The following is a 19,754-nucleotide window of genomic DNA, read 5'->3' as shown; positions in this document are numbered from 1 at the left end:
CAGACACATGTCTAATTTGCATATAAATACACTGAAAACAGTTTGAAGTTACGCTAAATGTTTTAAATGTGCTTTTGTATCTGTCTCCCTTGAGTCTCAATGTTTCAAAACAGACTTTTTGATGGGTAACTGTGTATAACGTGAAAATGCATCTAAAAAAGTACAGTCAAGATGCTTTGCCTACCTTACCACACAGACTCACGCCTCTCCAAACACTAAGAAAAAGTCCTATAGTTCAATGTCCGTCCATTTTGTAAACAGCTTTGAAACTACTTCCGTGCATGATCATGGGTCTATTGGCCTGATCCATGGAGCAACAGGGCCCCCTCCCCACTCAGTGCGCACTCTTGGACCAGTCCATTTGAACGTGAAAGGGGGAATGCTTTGACAGATAAAATTGATTTGACAATATCATGCTATTTTTATGGTGTTTCCTCATTTAAAAGTAAAGTTTTATCTATATTATGATATTTAGAGAATATAAACTGGGTCAGAGGCCTGTGCCATTGGTTGCTCTGAAGAGCAATTGGGGGCCGATTACTCTTTCCTAATGGTAGCGCCTCCTCTGATTCCAGGCTTCATGTGCTAATGGCTAATTGAAGCTAACTGCAGTTCTATGACAAGCTAAAGCTAACTCCACTGTAAAAATCACGCTTAAAGTTTTGCAAAAATAGACATATCACTAGATAGTTATGAAGGGTAAAATAGCACAGAGGCAGCTTACTTACGACCAGTGGTGGAAGAACTACTCAGTTTTGTTACCGAGCAAAAAACATTCAAGTAAAAGTATCACATGAAAAATGTACTTGTACCTGTTTAAAAATGTAGAGTAAAAAATGTAAGAGTAAAAGCTAAAGTTAAAGTATTTCTTGCAGATTTTGAGATCTAATAAAGCCGCAGATGTATTGATTTTGAATTTTGTTCAACAGAAACAACTGAATCGATCTTTTTGTTCTAGGTGTTTTGATTTTCTTTTTAACATGTTAAAAATAAATCCCTCGGCCTTTTCTGCAGGTCTCAAACAATAATAAAAAAAAAAATACTTTTACTTTCAAAAATGTAGTTGAGTAATAAGTACAAATACCTGCTCTCAGATGTAGAGAAAGGTTAAGGTTACCTTACTGTAAAGGTAAATTTTGTTTGGCAGTGAGTCAAATTAACAAGTACCCACTTTAAAAATGTACTTAAGTCAAGTACAAATACCTAAGATTGTTTTTTTCTCCATTTTCCATAAACCTTTTGTCAACAGAGACAGTTAACTAATGAATAACTTGCCTGCCAAGTCCAGAATGTCAGAATGAAAGTGTGTATGCTGGAACCACAAAAAGAATAAAAAACAGTGAGTGAAAGTATGTAATAATAAGATCCTAGAAAGAGCATTCTGGAGTCTTGCGGTGCCATTTGAATACAGGGGCAGTAACAGCTGGAGTGTATGTTGAACATCTCTGCACTTCACACGGCATCACTATCAGGAGAGCACCGCGCTGTAGCACACTGCTGGAGTCTGTCTGCTGCCTCACCACACCAGCAGGAGCGTGCGTATACGTGTGCGTGTACCTGTGCGCGTACGTGTGCTCGTGGTTCTCATTACTCAGGTATATTGTAATGCGCTTTCTTACCGTATAGGACCCATGGTGTTCCCACTCTTTACTTACCGAAAAGGAAAGGACCAGCCTCACCTGTGTTCTGTATGCATTAGGAACCACATATCACATTTCCAATCTAGACCTCAGCACTAGCTTGGGTTCTCCCTAGTAAGACTATGGGATAGTAACGGAATATGCATAGAGAGGGAGAAAGAGAAAGAGAGAGAGAAAGGGAAGGAGAGAGAGAGAGGTTTAAAAATACCTATTCTGCTGTTCTGTGCTGATAAGTTGTGTTATGAAAAAGTGCAGGGCCAGACAGCAGGGTCATTATCATGGCTGCTAGACTGAGAGAGAGAGAGAAGGAGAGAAGGATGGGTCCCGGGAAGGAGTGAAGGTAGTAAGGAGCCAAGAAACTACGAGAAAGTTATTCACACACACAAGAAAAGACTCATTTGGTATTCCCCACTGACTTCTGATAATGACAGGGATTCCTAAAGTTCAACATTTATAACAACTACATTGAGCAAGAATGATTCCACAGTGACATTAAAAGTGATTACCTTGGAATAGAACGTAATATAGATTTTACTTTCTATCTTTGCCCAGCTCTCGGAAGGAAAGGAGACTGCAGAGAACAGAAATATGCACGATGTCTGCTTTTGTATGATGAAGCTATGGATAAGTTACATGATTGAGTATATCTCATGTTTTAAAATGTTGCAAAATGAGAAGATTAAAGTCAAAGGTAATGACATCTCTGTGCGTTGCTGGTTTGTTGAATGTACTTTTGGTACACTAGGCTGCTACACTAGACTTACCAATATGTTTTAGCACATAGCCCACGCCTATTCATATTTATTAACAACTTAAGGGAACATAAGTGTCTTTCTTTTAAACCTTACCATTTACAAAACAGCATTGCATTGTGCAGCAGGTGTCTAGTCCCCATTTAAAGCACTACATGTTTTCAGTATATGGACGCCCTTAATGTTATTGCAAAGTTTTGTCAACATATTATTTTACAGTATCATAAAAAGATGAAAAAGTGAAAGAAAGTACAATTCAGTGTGTCCTGTTATATTTTTCCATATGTATTTCCTACCCCATATCTCTGTGTCCATCCTAATTGAGTCAGTCATTGTGGACACTTACTGTTCTGACTGGAGGATATTTCTTTCAAATGTGCCATTATCCGAAAATGCCCCCGGACTCCACTCCATCATGTTTAAGTCCACTTGTGCACCACATCCTCTCAGGCCGTTCTGATAGCCATTACAAGCCCAGCCCGGGCAGCCAAAACCAAAAGGCCTGTTTATTGTGCTAATAGCAGCTGCTTCTGTATTCTGCTGCAGTGGCCCTTAAAGACGATAAATCAAGAAAAATAAAAGTGGGTTGGCCAAAGGGCATGTTTGGACAACAAAGAGGGAATATAGAAGAGCCATACATTAAGGAAAAGGCTGCTCTGCTTATGTGTCTTGAAGAAGTGCGAGAAGTACACAAAAGTACACAGAAGTACTTAATGATATACTTCTTACTCTTAGAACATTACATTGTAATGGTGGATGATGTACGTAAAATCTTTTTTCAACTGAAGTATTTCAGATCTTGAGTAGTACACTTGTCACAAAACATAACCATAATTATGTCATATTCCTGCAGACACAGTATTTTGATTTCTATTAGTACTTTTACTAGTGCTACTATGAACAATCACTTATAGCTGCTTCCCACTTTTTCGTGAAATGGGAGCTTCAACTTTAAAAAAGTAACATTTTGCAGTTAGAGGCGCTGATGATGGTGATTGTAAATGAACTAATAGTAAGTACTGGTCTAATTAAAATAGGTTATTTCTAAAGTTGCGCTCCATAGACTAGACAAGGAGTGAGACTATAGTTTGCAGGCAGGTGGCAGCTCACCTCAGCCATCACTGTCTGTCACTGTGGAGACTTGATGAGCTATTTTGGAGTTTTTGCCTGATCCTGTCCAACCTGGTACACCTTCTCTGCAACTGCTGCAACCCTTTTCCAATTCTTGTACTATTTAAGTATCAATTGTGGGTGTTCCAAGTCCTTGACAACGCTTAAATGCATTAAAAGTTGGGTTTGTAAGGTTTGAGAGCAGCAAGTTCTTGGTAAACTTACTTTTTTTTACAACATATTGTTGTAAAGTTTTTGACTATGAACAAGTGATAGAATGATGGAACTTTTACAGGGAGTGGAGATAAAGATAATGTCAAAAATAACAAATTGCTAAACAAATAAAGCAAATAATATATATATTTCTAAAGTGTATAAAGTATGTGACAATACTTGCAGTGCCTTTGGATTGCTCTTGTAAAACAAAAACAAAGGCAGGATCAAGTGTTGATCAACATTTTGGGGTACATTTACCCATACATCCACAGTCGAAAATGAAAAAAGTAAACAAAACTAAACTGCATTAAACTGAACATCCTACCATTCCACCACTTCCTGTGCAGTATAATGTTTTTCCTCCATACTTATTAGTGTATGTGTAAAGCTTTGGTCCTGAGCCCTATGTCACTCTAAACTGGACCAGAGCTCATGTACTCAGCTGAAACGTAGTACTCAGACCCAGAGGATAATCACATGCACTTTTTGATTTACTGATTTTTGATTTACCTGCACGATGATTTCCACAGTCACTTGTTTTGTAATTTGTCTTTGTTTTCCGTGTCTGATAAAGAGAGGCTGGAGAATATGTTCAAGTTTAATCTTTTCAAGTTGGCTCAGTTTGTGTCACATGCTTGGCACAGAGGCCACTCTAAATTTGATGCATTTACAAATCACATTAGCCTATGATTCTCAGGGTAACATAAAGACCACTTCTAAAATAGCCTCTGCATTATTAAGTCCTGCAATTCAGGGTTCACAAGTAATGTAAACCCACCCATAGTTTTTTTGTGTTTATTATCAGCTTCAGATAACATCCCATGTGTTATTTACAATGAGCATTAGGCTAAAATTACCTCCTTTAACGATCACAAAAGGCTTGACTACTATAAATGCCACTTGTAATCTATAATCTATAATCCTAATAGAGGGGCATCTCAGTCAACATGAGTAAAGCAGCATCATCCCACGTCATAAGTGCCTGCATGTCCTCTTCACTAATGAGAGAATGAGATGTAGAGTGAACCCTGATTAGTCTGGCAGCATCAGTGTCAGACGCACAGCACGACTCCTCTGTCTGTGAGGCTGGTTCCATGTGTAAATCCAACCATTTGTTCGCATGACATTTCTGCTCTTAACCCTCTTTTATTTATTTTTTTTTTAGTGTTTCACATTTCTTCTTTTGCACTAAGCTCTCCAAACTTGGCTGCGTGCGTTCGCTCAGTCTGGCAAATGACTGCAGGGCCTGACAATCCACTGTCAGCGCGCGCCGCCACACTCAATAACACTGTCCCATGTCACCGCGCTACACTGGCTAAAGCTCACTTTTCTTATCCCACTAAAATGACTGCTTAACAGCCCTGTGCTCTGCTTTCTGCCGATCCAGACGTGCCCCACCCAATATCCCCCTGCACCACACCCTCACACCACTTTTTTTTTTTTTTGGTTCTTCAAATGACCAGAATATCCTGCATATTTATGGCCATAGTGAAATTTTACACATTGCCCCTGTATTTCCAAAAGCAAGTGATGGGTGACTGATCCGGGCGTCTCACCGGAACCAAACGGTCGTAGGCTGTAGTCAAAAAGGCACGTTGCATACATAGTGCATGCATGAGGCGAGGCGTGCATGGCTCAGGCAAGTGTTACCAAGAAAATGGTCTCCGCGATAATCCACTGGCTCCTCTGCGTTGCATTAGGGCCTCCATGCAGGCTGGCCCTCTCACGCGCACGCCACCTATGGTTTGTGGCGAGTACGAGTTGTGTTGTGTCTGTATGGGGTTGGGATAATGGCATGTGTCGCGGATCCTTTTTCTCAGCCGTGTCCCGGGATAGCTGGGCGCTGTTGATCCCCATTAGCTGGCTGCTGCTGCTACTACTACAACTACTACTACTGCTACTGCTGCTACTGGCCTCACTGTGCTATGGTTCATTGCCACAGAATACAAGAGATGGTAATGTTCCTTTACCTGATTTACACTTTTCCATATTGTCTCACCAACAAGTGCAGAAAAGTTGGGATGGATTGAAAAAAGCAGCAGCAAATGTCTTACAAATATACACAGCATGGACCAAATACATGATAAAAATAAGTTGGCAACACATCAAAGCAGTACTGAGCCAACCAATGGAACCATCCAAACTGCAAAACCCAAAAACGAAAAACAAGTTTGTGATGTTAAACTGTAAAACTGTAACATTTCGTACTATTCTTACTATATTTTGAGTGAGTGTGTAATGCACCAAACTCAAAACCTTTAGTTTCTCATGTGATGTTTAATCTAAAGTAAAAAATCTAGAAAAGTTATTTAAAAAAGTAAGTTATTGTTGCGAGGGATTTCATTATGCGTAACATGTATGAACAACTCCATGTTTATTCTCTGCATTTTTATTGTGGTTGGACCAAAGTCTAAAGACCTGAAGATCTTGGCGTGGAGCATTTGTATTGATTGTGTCGTGCTGTACTTCACTTTCACACGTCTGAACAAAATATTGTGCTAAACGTGCATAATTTGTGACAATACAGGTTTGGAGTCAATGAATAGTACAATGCAAGTACATGACGTATGGAAAAAGTCCTACGAGAGAAAAGATTGTGAATTGAAATGTTATTGTTATTGAATGTTCTGCGTCCTTGAAGATGCAATTGTTCAATATTCATGTACAGTAATGGTGTAGTTATTATGTAATGTCAGGAAAGGAAAGGAAAGGAAAGGACACGTATGTAAATGTATTTTATTGTTCATGGTCGTTTTTTTTTTTCTTTTTTTCCTCTTTAGATTTTTCTCATAAATTTGCAATTGTAAATCAGCTGTCTTTCTGCATACTGATTTGTCATTTCCTTTCAGATATTCTACATTTGATTCCTGATACTGGCTCAAAAAGTAGTTATCGCTTTGGTCATATATCTATCACTCACATCTGTGCAACCTTTTTTAATAGCCGGGCTCGTCATTCAGACATGACTTTTCCATTATGTTTGTTTTTTTTTCTTTTTTGGATTTGGGGAACATAACAAATTGTTAAATGTAAAATAGCCAGGAAAGAAAAGAGGTGCATTTTGAATTACTTTGTGTACAAATTGTGCTATACAAAAAAATGTGCTTTGCCTTGCCTTGAAAGCAATAATAAAATTCAATCTTTTGACATAATTGAAAGGTAGAAACATGAAAGATTATACCCAAACAGTTGAAACTAAATGTCAAAACTAAGGAATAGACTCGATACTCAATACCAATTCCGATACTACAATGATAATAACTTTTAACATTAAATCATAGTACTTACTTTTATATTACCATGTGGTGTTATATCTGTGTAATCCTTCAGTCGTTCAGGTAGGTTCCGTAGTAATCCATGGGCATATAGGGTCTTATACTTTACTATACTACTATAAATACTACTTCCACTACTAAAGCTATTCAAAAAGGTTCATTTCTGTCCTGTGAATGTGACTTTTTTACAATCAAAACTTGCTAAAAATGAGTATATACACAGTAGTTTTTGTATCAGTTAGCATCTGAACTCTACACGCAACACACTGTCATTTCAATCAAATAATAATACAACATTATTACTACATACTGCAGATTCAACAACAAGATGCGTCTTTGTGTTGTCTTGAAGCACAAACATTGCAGTGGCTGTGATCAGTTTCCTTAATTACATTCATGCACGGGACTGTAATAACCCAAATGAATTCTGTGTTTCATCTGTCACATATTTGAGACATCTCACTAAGTATAACGTCATTTGGGCCCTCGTCGCTCATAAGCACGCCTAATAAAATGTAAAGATGGGAGATAATACACCGTGGAGTTTTATTAAGAATGTAATGGCAATGTCTGTGTTGTAATGCTATGCAGACATGGAGGATGAAGAGGAGATGTGAGCGTGACATCAGGGAAAACTATGTTCCGGAGTATTTCTTTAATTATTGCGTATAAACAGGTTTTGTCATTAGTGATGGGGGAAGATGGTAGAGCAAATGCGTAGAGGAGGACAAATTATAAGTAACTGGTAACATGTAATAACGACACTGTTTACTGTCTTAAGCATAAAGAGAGGCTTGATAAACTATTTGTTCATTATGAATTAAGAACAATTCAAGCTTAATAACTATTAATTAAAGTGCATATGTTGTTGTTGTTTTGTTTTGTTTTTTTAATTATGACTTGGTTTGGTGGCATAGTATTTGTGGTAAATATTTATCATAGTTTTACATCAGTTAAGTGACAATTTGTGGAAAAAAGTTGCAAATACAAACCTTCATTCAACACAATATTGCCATTTCTGTGTATTAGTCTAATCCTAAGTGTTGTGTAAATTAGTAAAATTACTTTATTGCTAGGTAACAGTTATATGAGTGTGACATTTGCTACCCATGTCCAACAAGTAAAAGCATTAGTTGTCATAAAAATGGTCAAACTTGGGAAAACTAGGGAAAACTAGACAATATAATGAGGTTAAATATGTTTTTGTGAAATTTGTAGTCCTGTCATACTCCCTTTAAGTAGCTACAAAGCGTAAATCATTCTTATTAAACCATTTGTTCACTATGAATTAAGCCTGTCTTCATGATTGATTTAAGCTAATTAAGATGTAGTGATTATAAAGTGTTCGCAAAAGATCACAAGTTTTCCCCAGTAACTTCTTTGTTGTTCTCTTTTCAAAACAGCCTTTGGTTGAGTTTCTATAGATGTTGATGATATAGGTTGTCTGCACTGTGGAGTCAGGGTACGGTGAAGGACGAGACACCAAACGACAGTCAACATCCCCATCTACAGGCAGCAAGAAGTCATAGTTATAATCCTGCCATCTCTAAAGGTTTACATTATTGTAGGCAATGCAAGCAAGCCATGGGGTAGGGCTTTTTTCTGCTTTTGAGGTGATAACACTAATAAGATTTCTAACATCAGGCGTAAATTATAAATGTTATAGCACCACACATGCATGAACCGCTTTTATGCAACATGTCTTTAGTCTTTATCTCCAACTACTTGATAATCTGTTCCAGCTACTTTGGGATTGAGGCGGGGAAAGATAAATTTTAATTGCATCCGAATGGCAAAGACTTCAATTGTTTGATTTGCATGATTTTCTCAGCAAATATCCTGTCGTATTATGTAAAAACCTGCATGTTAACACCTCTACAACAAACATGTTCTGAAATGCAGGATTAGTTTAACAGTTTTGAGTCTTTTTTCAACGTTAATGCTCTTGAATGTGTGTTAAATGTGCAGTATGAACAGAATCCAAAAGCAAAATCCATAACAAAGGCTAACAAACATAAAACTGTGTAAAGATTAATCACAAATCTAATAAAAAATTACAATGCTTGTTGTAAAAAAATAAAGATGTTTCCAAATTTCTTCATCGCTGATTCAGGTAATGAAGAATAGATGCACTAAACGCAAAACTAAATGATGTATATAACAACTCCACAGATAAGCCACAGATAAGCCCATCACAATTATTACTACGACTACGACTACGACTTATTAAAACTATTATTTAGAGAGATAATTTAGAGACTAGATGAAACTATAATTTTAAGAATCAATACAAGGACCAAGGGGGTACTATTTTTTTTATACTAGTGAGGAACTTTCTGATTTCGCTTTACTATACAATTTGAGCTAAATATATTAAATTCGACTCATTATAGTACAAAATAACAATTCACCATACCGCCTTTTTCATTAATAAATACACGAGATTAGAATAGAGTCTACAAACTAACTACTAAAGTGTTTCATTCTGTTATGTATTAATAGCAGCTCATGTTTTTTTAATGATAAAGTACAGTTAGAATATTTTTGGATGTGATAAATCTGCTTTAGGGCTATTGTGGCAGTGACATCATTTTATTTCAATATTACTGTTATTTCCTTTTTTTTCAGCGTTATCTTGACAGGGGGGCTAGGATCTCTTCCCTGGATAGGCCTGACATCACTTATTAAAACTACTAATGACATCATTAAAGCTACTCATGAAATAATTACTGTCCTCCTCAGATCAGCTGATACAAGGTGTGTGTCTATGTATTTTAGGGTGGCCTTTAGCCCCCCCGACACTCCTCCTAATGTTGTTTATTTGTCCAAACAAGCTGTGCACTTCATCCACTGACCTTCAGCACATCATAGACACCGCTTTCTCTGAATATGAAGCGACTTCACATCAGTAAACAATGCGTCTGACAGGCCTAACCTCTGTGCCATTAGCCCATTGGAGATATCACACTTTGCTTTAATTCACCATCTTTCACGGTGTCACACTTTATATTCCTTGGCATGGCCGGGCTACATGTGGATGCATAATTTATCTCAAATTAGCGCCTATTTGAGTAAGCATCAAAGCAAGGCGGCTAAGGTTGGAGGAGAGCTTAAGGAACCGCAGGGAAACCATCGACAGGATTAATGCGGGAGATTTTTAGAAGAAATTACTGGCTTAATGAAGTGGATAAAAAAGCTGTCAGTGTTTTATTGCATCTAAATTGTGTGGAAGTGGTGTTTAGCTGTCTCGCCTACTCCCCACATAATGGCTCGTGACAGTGGCTCTGAGGCTTATTTAACTTAACTGCTGAATAACTTGCATGGAGAAGCTATTCATCCACTTGTTTTTAGATGCGCTAAAACAATAAGGGCTCTCTTCCTCCCCCTTCTGATTCATTAATGCAAACCCACAACAGTCAGGTCAGAGAAACTGACAATTAACTGTACCTGGTTTTAAGAAGTACGTAAATTGTCTTTGGAGAGGACTGAAGAGCAAATTAGCAAAGGGTTAAAAGGCCATTGTTACCGTTTTGAATCTAGACAAACCAGCCATGACTTAAGTTACAAATGGGCTCTGACCTTAAACCTGTTTTATCAATACTGTGGAAATCCTACTCACTGTTACACCATTTATGCAGATTAAATGACCAGTATGTGCAGTAGAATGTTAACTATATCTGACATTTACTTAAAGAGCCATTATAGTCTACCATAAAGCAACAAATAGTGCATGCATATTGTAAACATAACAATTCGATACAGTTTGAAAGAATGTGACCAATGCATTTTCTAAAGCATTCCTATAGCTCCATCTTGTGGTGTGATACAGAAACTTCAAACGACGCCTACTGAATGAGAAATTTCATTGGTTTATTCCACACAGTAGAGCATCACAGACACATGAAGTCATTTCATCCCAGTTTGGGTGTGCAAATGCTTATTGTTGTGACTAATGGATTTTTACATGATCAAAGTTAGGTATATTCTATCCAAGTTGAAACATGTGCGTTATCCCTGATATAAAAGAAATATGCATATATGAAGACGCCATAGTAGTAGCAAAGAAGTAGCCTCTTGTCACTTTCTTTGTTAATCTACTGCCTTTGGAACTACATGAGCAGTGTTGTGGTCAGTACAAGCAGACAGCACGCTTGCATGCTTGGAATGAATACAAAACCTGTTTCTAATTTGGGCGTGTTAAAATGACTACAGAGCATGCAAAATGGATACCGCACTTTTTATTTTAATTTTATTAGGTTTCAGCCTATTTTAATTTGTATTATTGCAATTACGTTCACAACTAATGGCAGTGCTTTTTGTAAGTCTCCATCAGTAAGCAGATGAATTTCAATGTAGCCAAGTTACGATCGTTAAGTGCATTGGAAAGACAGAATGAATACTGTTTTAAGTCGTCTTGAATAGTCTCTCAATTTTCAGACATACTTCCATACACACAACAAGTGGACAGCTCAATCCCTTTTCAGGCCGCTCACAGAATCTTCATTTCCCTTGACGAGTGAGACAAAAATAAGAATATCAAGCTGGTAGAGGGCAGCATTCGGGCGGGCGGGCGGGGTGAGGTGAGTGGTGGTGGAAAGAGAAGAGGAAGCCTGCGTTTGGACAGGCTTCATCTGCATAAGGCCATCTCTGGACACTCGAGTGGTTCCTCTTTGTTTTGTGTTACTCCATCAGCACAGAAGTGGTCAGGATGTCCCACAATAAGATCACAGCTTGGCAAGAATGAAGTTACAGCAGCAGTAAAGAAAGGTGTGCATCTGTAGTCTTTTTTTCTGTTACACACACCTCATGTTTCCTTGGTTACCAGAGGATTGGACCCTCCTTTCAGCCTGACCTCTCTGTGCTCCTGGGCTGGTGCCGTCTTGGGTGGGGTTACCATAGGTGTCCCATACAGTCTATGTCCTCTGTACAGGCTGTGGCCCCTTGTGAAGTCCTCTCTCTTCCTCTGTGCATTGTTTCTTTCAGTTCTTTTTGCAGGGGTGGTTAGACAGTGCTGCGTGGTGTGCCGTTGAGGGCTACAGCCTTGGTGCAAGGAGAGCCCGGTGACTGAGGACCAGCTGGACGCTGTGTGGACACGCCCACCTCAAACACTTCGTGGATGGCCTTCCGGAAACAGTGGAAATTGTAGTCTATCAAACCTGAAAGAGTAGGACATTAGTATTTTTCCACATTTGAATACAAAATCCTCTAAATTTGAACTAGGTATTAAACCTAACCTGGCAAGCCCCTCTTACATCCTGTTTGAAAGCAGGAAGGTTCGGGACTTTCCTGTTTTTTGACAATCCAATCACAGCTGTTCATCTATATTGTGCATCTCTCAAATGTAGAAAACATTTTGTTTTGAATATCCTCATACAATTCATGACAAATTCGACACCTTTCACTCTAGTTCATATTTCTTCTCTCAAATGTTAATGTTCCTGGATGTGTTTAAAATGTGAACTTTCAACAGTAGGATTCTGTTGAAAGTTCACAATTTAAACACAAAACACAAATAAAAAATATTACTGCATGGCTTGTATTTTTCAATTGTTTAGCTCTATTGATATGCTTGTTGAGAGTTTGTGACTTAAGTTAATATTAAGCCTAAAAACTCTTACATCAAAAAAGTGTAGGCTAGTTTTGTGACATTTTCTTCATGTGGGAGGTTATTTTGTGGTAAAATCTAACTTTTTGGGCAAAAAGGGTAGTATCATTTACCTTTCCTCTCAAAGCTCTCTTCTCGCAGGATGCAGACAAGGGCCAGAAACTTTGTGACCTCCTTCAGGTACAGCACTGTGGTGTTGTTCAGCTTGATGATAGCCATGGACTCTTTGTCATAGGCACTGCCACTGCCATCCTCTTTCAGACTGGAGCAGCACAGCAACAGGTGGAAAACATAAGACCTTTCAGTTTTCTCACAACCTTATAGACATTTCATCGGCATATCTTACTTTTCTTGTATGTTCTATTTGGGAATTGTCTACAGTGAAGTTGTAACAATTTCAAAAGCCCTGGACTAGAGCAGTTGACAACTGCAAAATACCAGAGATGACTGAGGTTTATCCCACATTCAAACCCACTATGCTTCTGCTAAAGACATGCTGGAGCCTCAGCCCCAGTCCATAACTGCAGGCTCCAAAAATAAATTAAAATATATTACCAACCAGCATTTATTTCAGAAAACAGCATATGTTGTCCCTATACCCTTTCTCTAATCATACATGTGGGACTTTTACATTTAAATGTGTCCATATACATTTTTGATGGTCTGACACTGATCACAAAAAGTTCCCCCCAGGTTGAGAATCTCTGGATTAGAGCAGTGGTCCCCAACCTTTTTATCACCACGGACCGGCCAACGCTTGAAAATTTTACCATGGACCGGGGTTTTTTTTTTTTTTAACTCATTTTGCTAATTTGTAACCCCTTAGCATTCCGGGTCATTTTGGTGAAATTGCCTTTGTTCTGACCTCTCCAAATTAAAATAATCACCACTATTGAACCCTCAGTAGTAACTGCACTAGATTGGGGTCTTTGTAAAGGTAACACCCTATAGTTTTACCCACAGGTGTCAGAATCACTGTAAGTTTGTCTGCTGAGCATTTATACACTTTGGAACACACATAAAAACGCAAAACTGCTGCGTAAAATTACGCAATACGTGCGTGTAATTTTACGCGCGGATCTTTATATCCAGTCGTCTTTTTACGTGCGCAGCAAACTCCGTCTGTTTACAGTAAACCACTGCATGTCATGCATCAGCGTGTTCCGCAGTTCATGGGCTTTAAGAGGAAAACATCACTTAACGTGTGTAATGTAACAGCTTGATTCTTCAAGGAGGAGAGTGGGGCGTACACTTTCAGTCATCTGTAGCTCTCATTCACTGTCCGCGGCTCCAGTAACCCACAGCCCCCACCTTATTGGCCAACTTTGGTGTCAATCTAAAGCTAACAAGTTTGTTTTGCGCTGAGGAAAAAGGTTGGCGCTGTCAGAAGTTTATTATGCCTGAAACTGACAAAAGAAATGCAGAGAAGTGACGGAACAGATTTCACTTTCCTGCAGCAGATTGGACATGGAGGCTCTAACTTCCTTTGTGGACATAATTTCTTGACCGGATTATATTCTCTGGACCTTTACGGAATGAATGAGACCAACTTTGTGTGAATATGTTGATGTTTGACAGAACCAGAGCGCTCAATGGTAAGTGAAGTCCAAATCCACATTTCTGACTTCTCTGTAAAAACGGCTTTCCTGTCAGCACTGTGGTGATTACAGGTGTAAATGGTTTACATATTCAGAAAGATGAATGCACGTACATTGCTGTAAAGTTGTAATGTAAAGGTTGTCACGGGCGGGCTGTCGGAACGCTAACGTGGTCCATGGCCCGGTGGTTGGGGACCACTGGATTAGAGCATACTTGCCATGGCTTTCTTTTTGCTCAACTGACAAAATTATGTTGAATTGAACTGGTACCAGGTACAAATAATTGTAGTGCAAGTAGTATTCTCATTAATATCTAGTTTTGATGGTGGTTTTAGTATTGATTTTTTTTTTTGGGACAAACCAAGGTTCAACTTACCCATATATACAGGAGACATCAATGACAACGTCGATCATGTCACAGCACAGCTCGTAGGACTGCATGTCCACTGGAGAACTGTCTGTGGCTATGTAGATTTTACTGACCACATCAAACAGAAAGGCCTTTTCTATCCCTGAATTCTGAAACACAAGAATAACATGTTAAAACAAAATTCAATTTGCAATTCATTTACAACTTCTCAGTAGAGATCAGCTGATTTGGTTTGTATTATTTGTATTTTAACACAGCCGCCAATGGCCATCAAGTTCTGCATGATGATCTGTAGGGTCGATTATCATTTCCAAGAATTGTATTATATAAAACTAATAGGATCTTGGTTCCTGTGTTTAACAGCTCTTCATAATTTAACTAAAAATTACAAAATATTTTTCCAACACTGCAAAAATGTGTCAGGATTAGCTTAACATATGCTTGTTTCACTTGTGAAAACAATGAAGGAAGTGCTGACCACTGAATGTAGAATGTTTCAGTGAGTCACATCAGACACGCAGTCACACACTAATCACATGGTCCATGATAAAGCTTAAATGCAGCCGTTTTCTTACAGAAATGAAGATATTGAGGAGGTTTTCCAGTGTGGGGAGCTGAGGGATGAGCTTCTGCACCACTTTGCTGAAAGCCTCGAAGATTGAGTGGTCATAGATACTTGTTAAGTAAAAGCTGTGCGGGACAAAAACAGGAAGTAAATAAGCAGTAGTGAGAAACACTGTACCTGCTCTGTTGAGATTTAAGGAAGTGCAGTCATAAAATCACATAAGGCCTGGAAAGCTTTTAAAAATGATAAAATATCTACAACAATTGTGAAAAATAACATGTATCTATTGTTCTTAATCTTCAAAACAACAATCTATTATGCTTGTGTCAAACTAGTACAGGATATTATATTGTAATGATCCAAAACCACAAACAACATGAATCAAACCTAAGGGTCATTAGCTTACAGCAGTAATGGTGTGGAGTAGGGTGAATTATCTAAAGAAATGAAAACCGGGAGACATCGTTAGCGCGCAAAAAACAGCAGCTCTGCTATGTGAATGGACTATTCTCATTAGAAGACAAGAGTTGAATGTAGCACTATTGTGTGAAGAACTCCTGCAATGAGGCCAACTAGGACTATGACTGTGCCAATCTAAAGAATAGGACAGATTAAGCAAGTACAAGCAAAATACAACAATACATAAACCAATATCTTCAATGTTATTGCTTGCTTCTCAAATTGCACAGTACTTTCAAATGGATAAGAATAGACCAGTAATGCAGGCTAATAAATCACTCTAACTATAAAAGGAAAAAAATCAATAAGAATGAAATGTATACCTGAGATGTAGCTTTTCTAAACTAGCATCGGCCAGGTCATCGTTGGCCCTCTGATGGATGTCCCTTTGCGTCTCGATCTTGTGGTCATCAGAAAGGCCATCTACTTTGTGAATGAATACCTCGAAGTTGATCTCTGGGTTGACGCGGTAGGCCTGAGACACCGTGAGATGGAGTCTGGTCAGAGCTTCCACATAGTCATCCTGCGACAGAAAAATATGTTAGTGATTTATCACAGCAAGAGATGGACAGAATTCTCTTTAATAGTAACTGAGGACATAATGCATTTTAAATGTATTCAAGTTGTTGGCTCAGTGGCAATTAGCATTATTTGGTGCTTATTGAAGTTTAATTCTGTATGGCCTTATTTTGCTGCTAATTAGATTTTTACTAAAACTATCCTATCCTTAGTATGACATTGTTGTACATGATTTATGATCCTAATAGGCTCTTGTAAAAGGTGTTGTTAAGCTAAGCTAGTCGTATTATTAGAAATGTAGTTTTGATGCTTAACAAATATGGCATACTCTCTGTAACAAATAGGAAAGTGTTTGAAATGTCTAAGTATTATAAGGTTGAATAAATGTTAATTAACATCAACACTAAATTAACACAGCAAATAGTTGATTAAGGCTTTGTAACTAACAAAACCAACTAACCAAAGGATTAGTTATATGACTTGTATTTCATTACAAGTACATGTGGACTAGTCATTGCCTCTGGACTTTATCACTTGGGCGTCAGAACTCTTAACAGATTATAATAATCATGTGAACCAAACATAAGCTGTCTGCTATAACTATTAATTGAAATGCTTCTGAAAAACATGTAACCATATTCTTATTTCTCATACTTTTCTTATTTAAAGGGAGCCAATCGAGCATGCAAAAGCTTTCCCCAGTAACAATTTAAATACAAATATCTTTAACTACATAAATCTTCCAATGCTGACAAATTATCTTTCTAATGATAACTAACAATGTATACAACAGTGGCCAATGAGATAATAAGCCTCATTAGAAAAGGGTTTTATTATTTAGGACTAGAAATTATATTTTTACACAAATATAGGTTACCATCAGCAACAACCTTTACTTTTATTCAATACTTCAGTGTAGTTAAAGATCACCAGGCCACAGAAGCTCTGGTCTTGTTTTTGTTGAAGTGTCAAAAACAAAGTCACAAGTGACAGGTCCTGAACAAACAGAGCTCCGCGCTGTCATCATTTTTAAAGAGATTACGGGAAAGAGTGCAAAGTAAGTTTAAGTTTAAGTAAGCAAGAAAATATATACTCTATAATATACTGCTGAATCACCAATCAAAGACATTTCACTGTATTAACTTACCGTGTAACAGCAAGTAAAGGTTTTATTAGAGAGACAGTCACCTAAGACCTTATTATAAGCCTTATTGGATTTAATTCACGCTGATTCTTTCAAATACATGAAGACACACATTTGCACAAATTTTATAATTGCGTTTCTCTCCTTAAGAGTTTTAGTCCAAAATTAGTGTTGGGTACATGTGAATGTTTGACTTAAGGTTGCCAAAAGCATTGAAAATTAGATACTAAATCAACCCTAAAAGGTAGTATGGAAATTAGATAGTCATTTGAGCACATGTTGATACTAAAATCATTCACATATATAGACAAATTTGACCTTTCCTGAATAGTTTTTGAATAATCTTTAGCTTCATCCAAACAAGTACAACATGGTAACAAAAAAGTAATTTTGAGTTGAAAAGAACAGTATATTGTCAAATGTTTTTCTTTTTATTATAACTGTTATCATCAAAATTGGTATTGGGTATCAAACACTAGCTTGACCATTACCAAGAGTAGAGGAAAATTACCAAGCATTTCAGAAAGCTTTCTTAGATTACCATCGTTTTATGGACCTTTCATCAAATCTGGCTCCTCACCTGTGCATCAATAACAAATATTAATGCCCCAGTTCCTCTGAAGATCATCTCGTAGTCAAATGTGGGGTCAAGGAAATCCACCTGGCCTGGAAAGTCCCAGATTTGGAAGTTTACAAAAGAACTGCTGGAAATGTCATCTTTGTAAATCTTGTTTGTGCTCTCCAGAAATAACGTCTCATTCGGGGACATCTTGTGGAAAACAACCTGAAACACCAACAAATCAATAATGAGATCACAACAACAAATGGTGCAAAACCTTAAAGTTGTTGCAGCCCCGCTGTTTAGATCCTTGGCTAGCAGTAATCCTACAGTAATTCTACGGTAATAGGCTAGTAAACACAAAGAGTGGACAAGCAGGTTATGAGAAAAGCACAAAAAGTATGCAGCAAATTAACCCTCATAAACATATCTAATGAAACAGTTGTAAACTTGGTGTTGCATTTGAATCAAACTACTACATGCTAGCTATTCAGCTCATGACTGTCACTGTGCATACATCCTTATTAACCTTCAAACGTGTTATGCAATTGTTTTTTTATTGCTTCAGTTACCGTCCACTGCATGCAGCTCACATGAACATCTAACAGTTACACGAGCCTTGCAATCTTTGTAAAGATGTAATAGAAGGCATTTGTTAGCTGAGGCATTAAAACTGCACTGTATGCTTTTCTGTTTAAACAGTACAGGTCATTGAGGAAACTAGGATAATCCAAATCACATGTTTTGTGAAAAATTTGCCAGGTGGCAGGTGGGCGGATTGGCTTAAGATCACACTGAATACTTCTCAAGAATGCTATAATAAGTGCTTGATTAAATGGAACATCCTGTGCATTTACTAGCCAGAAATTTTGAAATATGTTATGCAAATTTTCCACATAAATAAAACATTAGTTGCCTCAAGCTGGATCAGATATTGGTTTAAACTGAGCACTACACTTCTCAATGAAGGAAATAATGCTAGCTTAATATGGTGCTGATCTCTCACTACTGATGGGAGTTGCAGAATAAAAGGTGTGGTCGATCTGCTGTCATGTGAATACTACATCACAATCAGACCTGCCCTGTGCCTCAGGAATGGGTGGGACCGGGTCGATTTGGCATGTGGGAGAAGATGCTAACCAAACAGTCACATGCTGTCTGGTCCACACATCCCACACAGATGCACTAACCATTTTTATCCACCTGGTTAATTATTCACAGCTAATGGTAAAGATAGCAAGACACTAGCAACTTGAGATGTTTCCCTAGTCCTTAGTTAACACCATTTTGCTAGTTTGCAGTGCATCTTATCTCATGCTAAAGTCCCTTGCTAGCCGTGTTGATTATGCCAGTGAAAATAACTTGCTAGCAGTTTTACGTAAGTGTGTGGTTACCTTCTGAATGGAGGACTTCCCGCTTCTTCTCAAACCCATGAGTAGGATGCGTGGCTTGCTGTCGGACGGAGCCGGGCTGTCTTCGATGTCGGCCTCTTCTCCTCCATAGCCGAAATCTTTAGGGAACGAGTCCGCCACACCGTAGCTGTCAGCCAGCTGCTCCACCTCGTACTGAATCGACATTTTGACCCAGCGACCGCGGCTACCCCTGATCCCCCCCTCGCTCTTCGGACCCCACGCTCCTACCTATGATCTGAAATAGGTTTGCACCGCTCCAATTTAGGAATAGAAAAATAGTTTGTCAATATTGCCTAGCTACTTGAAGGCACGGGGCATGAACGCATACATTTTCTAAGGATTTCCTCTCCCGTAGGAAATAAAAGCTTTTTGCACCCGCCCCTTGTCTGATGATTGGCTGATGAGATTACAAACTGAAAGCTGATTGGTTGATTGGACTTGTCACTCATTCGAGGCTGGTCACTGTCACCTGACTAGTGCACAGACTTGTTTTGTGACCTATCTCCCGGTTATTACTATCTATTTTGGTT

The 19,754-nt window shown here is 38.2% G+C and overlaps 1 protein-coding gene across 1 annotated transcript; it reads right to left on the bottom strand.

Moving 5' to 3' along the window:
* Positions 1-10,842: 10,842 nt before the first annotated feature.
* rragca (Ras-related GTP binding Ca) lies at positions 10,843-19,612 on the bottom strand. The gene is made up of 7 exons (XM_033981783.2): positions 19,207-19,612; positions 17,834-18,037; positions 15,914-16,113; positions 15,142-15,256; positions 14,573-14,715; positions 12,712-12,860; positions 10,843-12,149 (listed from the first exon to the last, which is right to left on the bottom strand). Exons 1-7 carry the CDS (start codon positions 19,387-19,389, stop codon positions 11,995-11,997), a joined length of 1,149 nt encoding a protein of 382 aa, XP_033837674.1. The 5' UTR covers positions 19,390-19,612; the 3' UTR covers positions 10,843-11,994.
* Between the last annotated feature and the right edge of the window lie 142 nt (positions 19,613-19,754).

This window comes from Periophthalmus magnuspinnatus, chromosome 16 (assembly GCF_009829125.3).
Source record: "Periophthalmus magnuspinnatus isolate fPerMag1 chromosome 16, fPerMag1.2.pri, whole genome shotgun sequence".
Lineage (NCBI taxonomy): Eukaryota > Metazoa > Chordata > Actinopteri > Gobiiformes > Gobiidae > Periophthalmus > Periophthalmus magnuspinnatus.
This window is presented reverse-complemented; position numbering and strand designations above follow the sequence as displayed.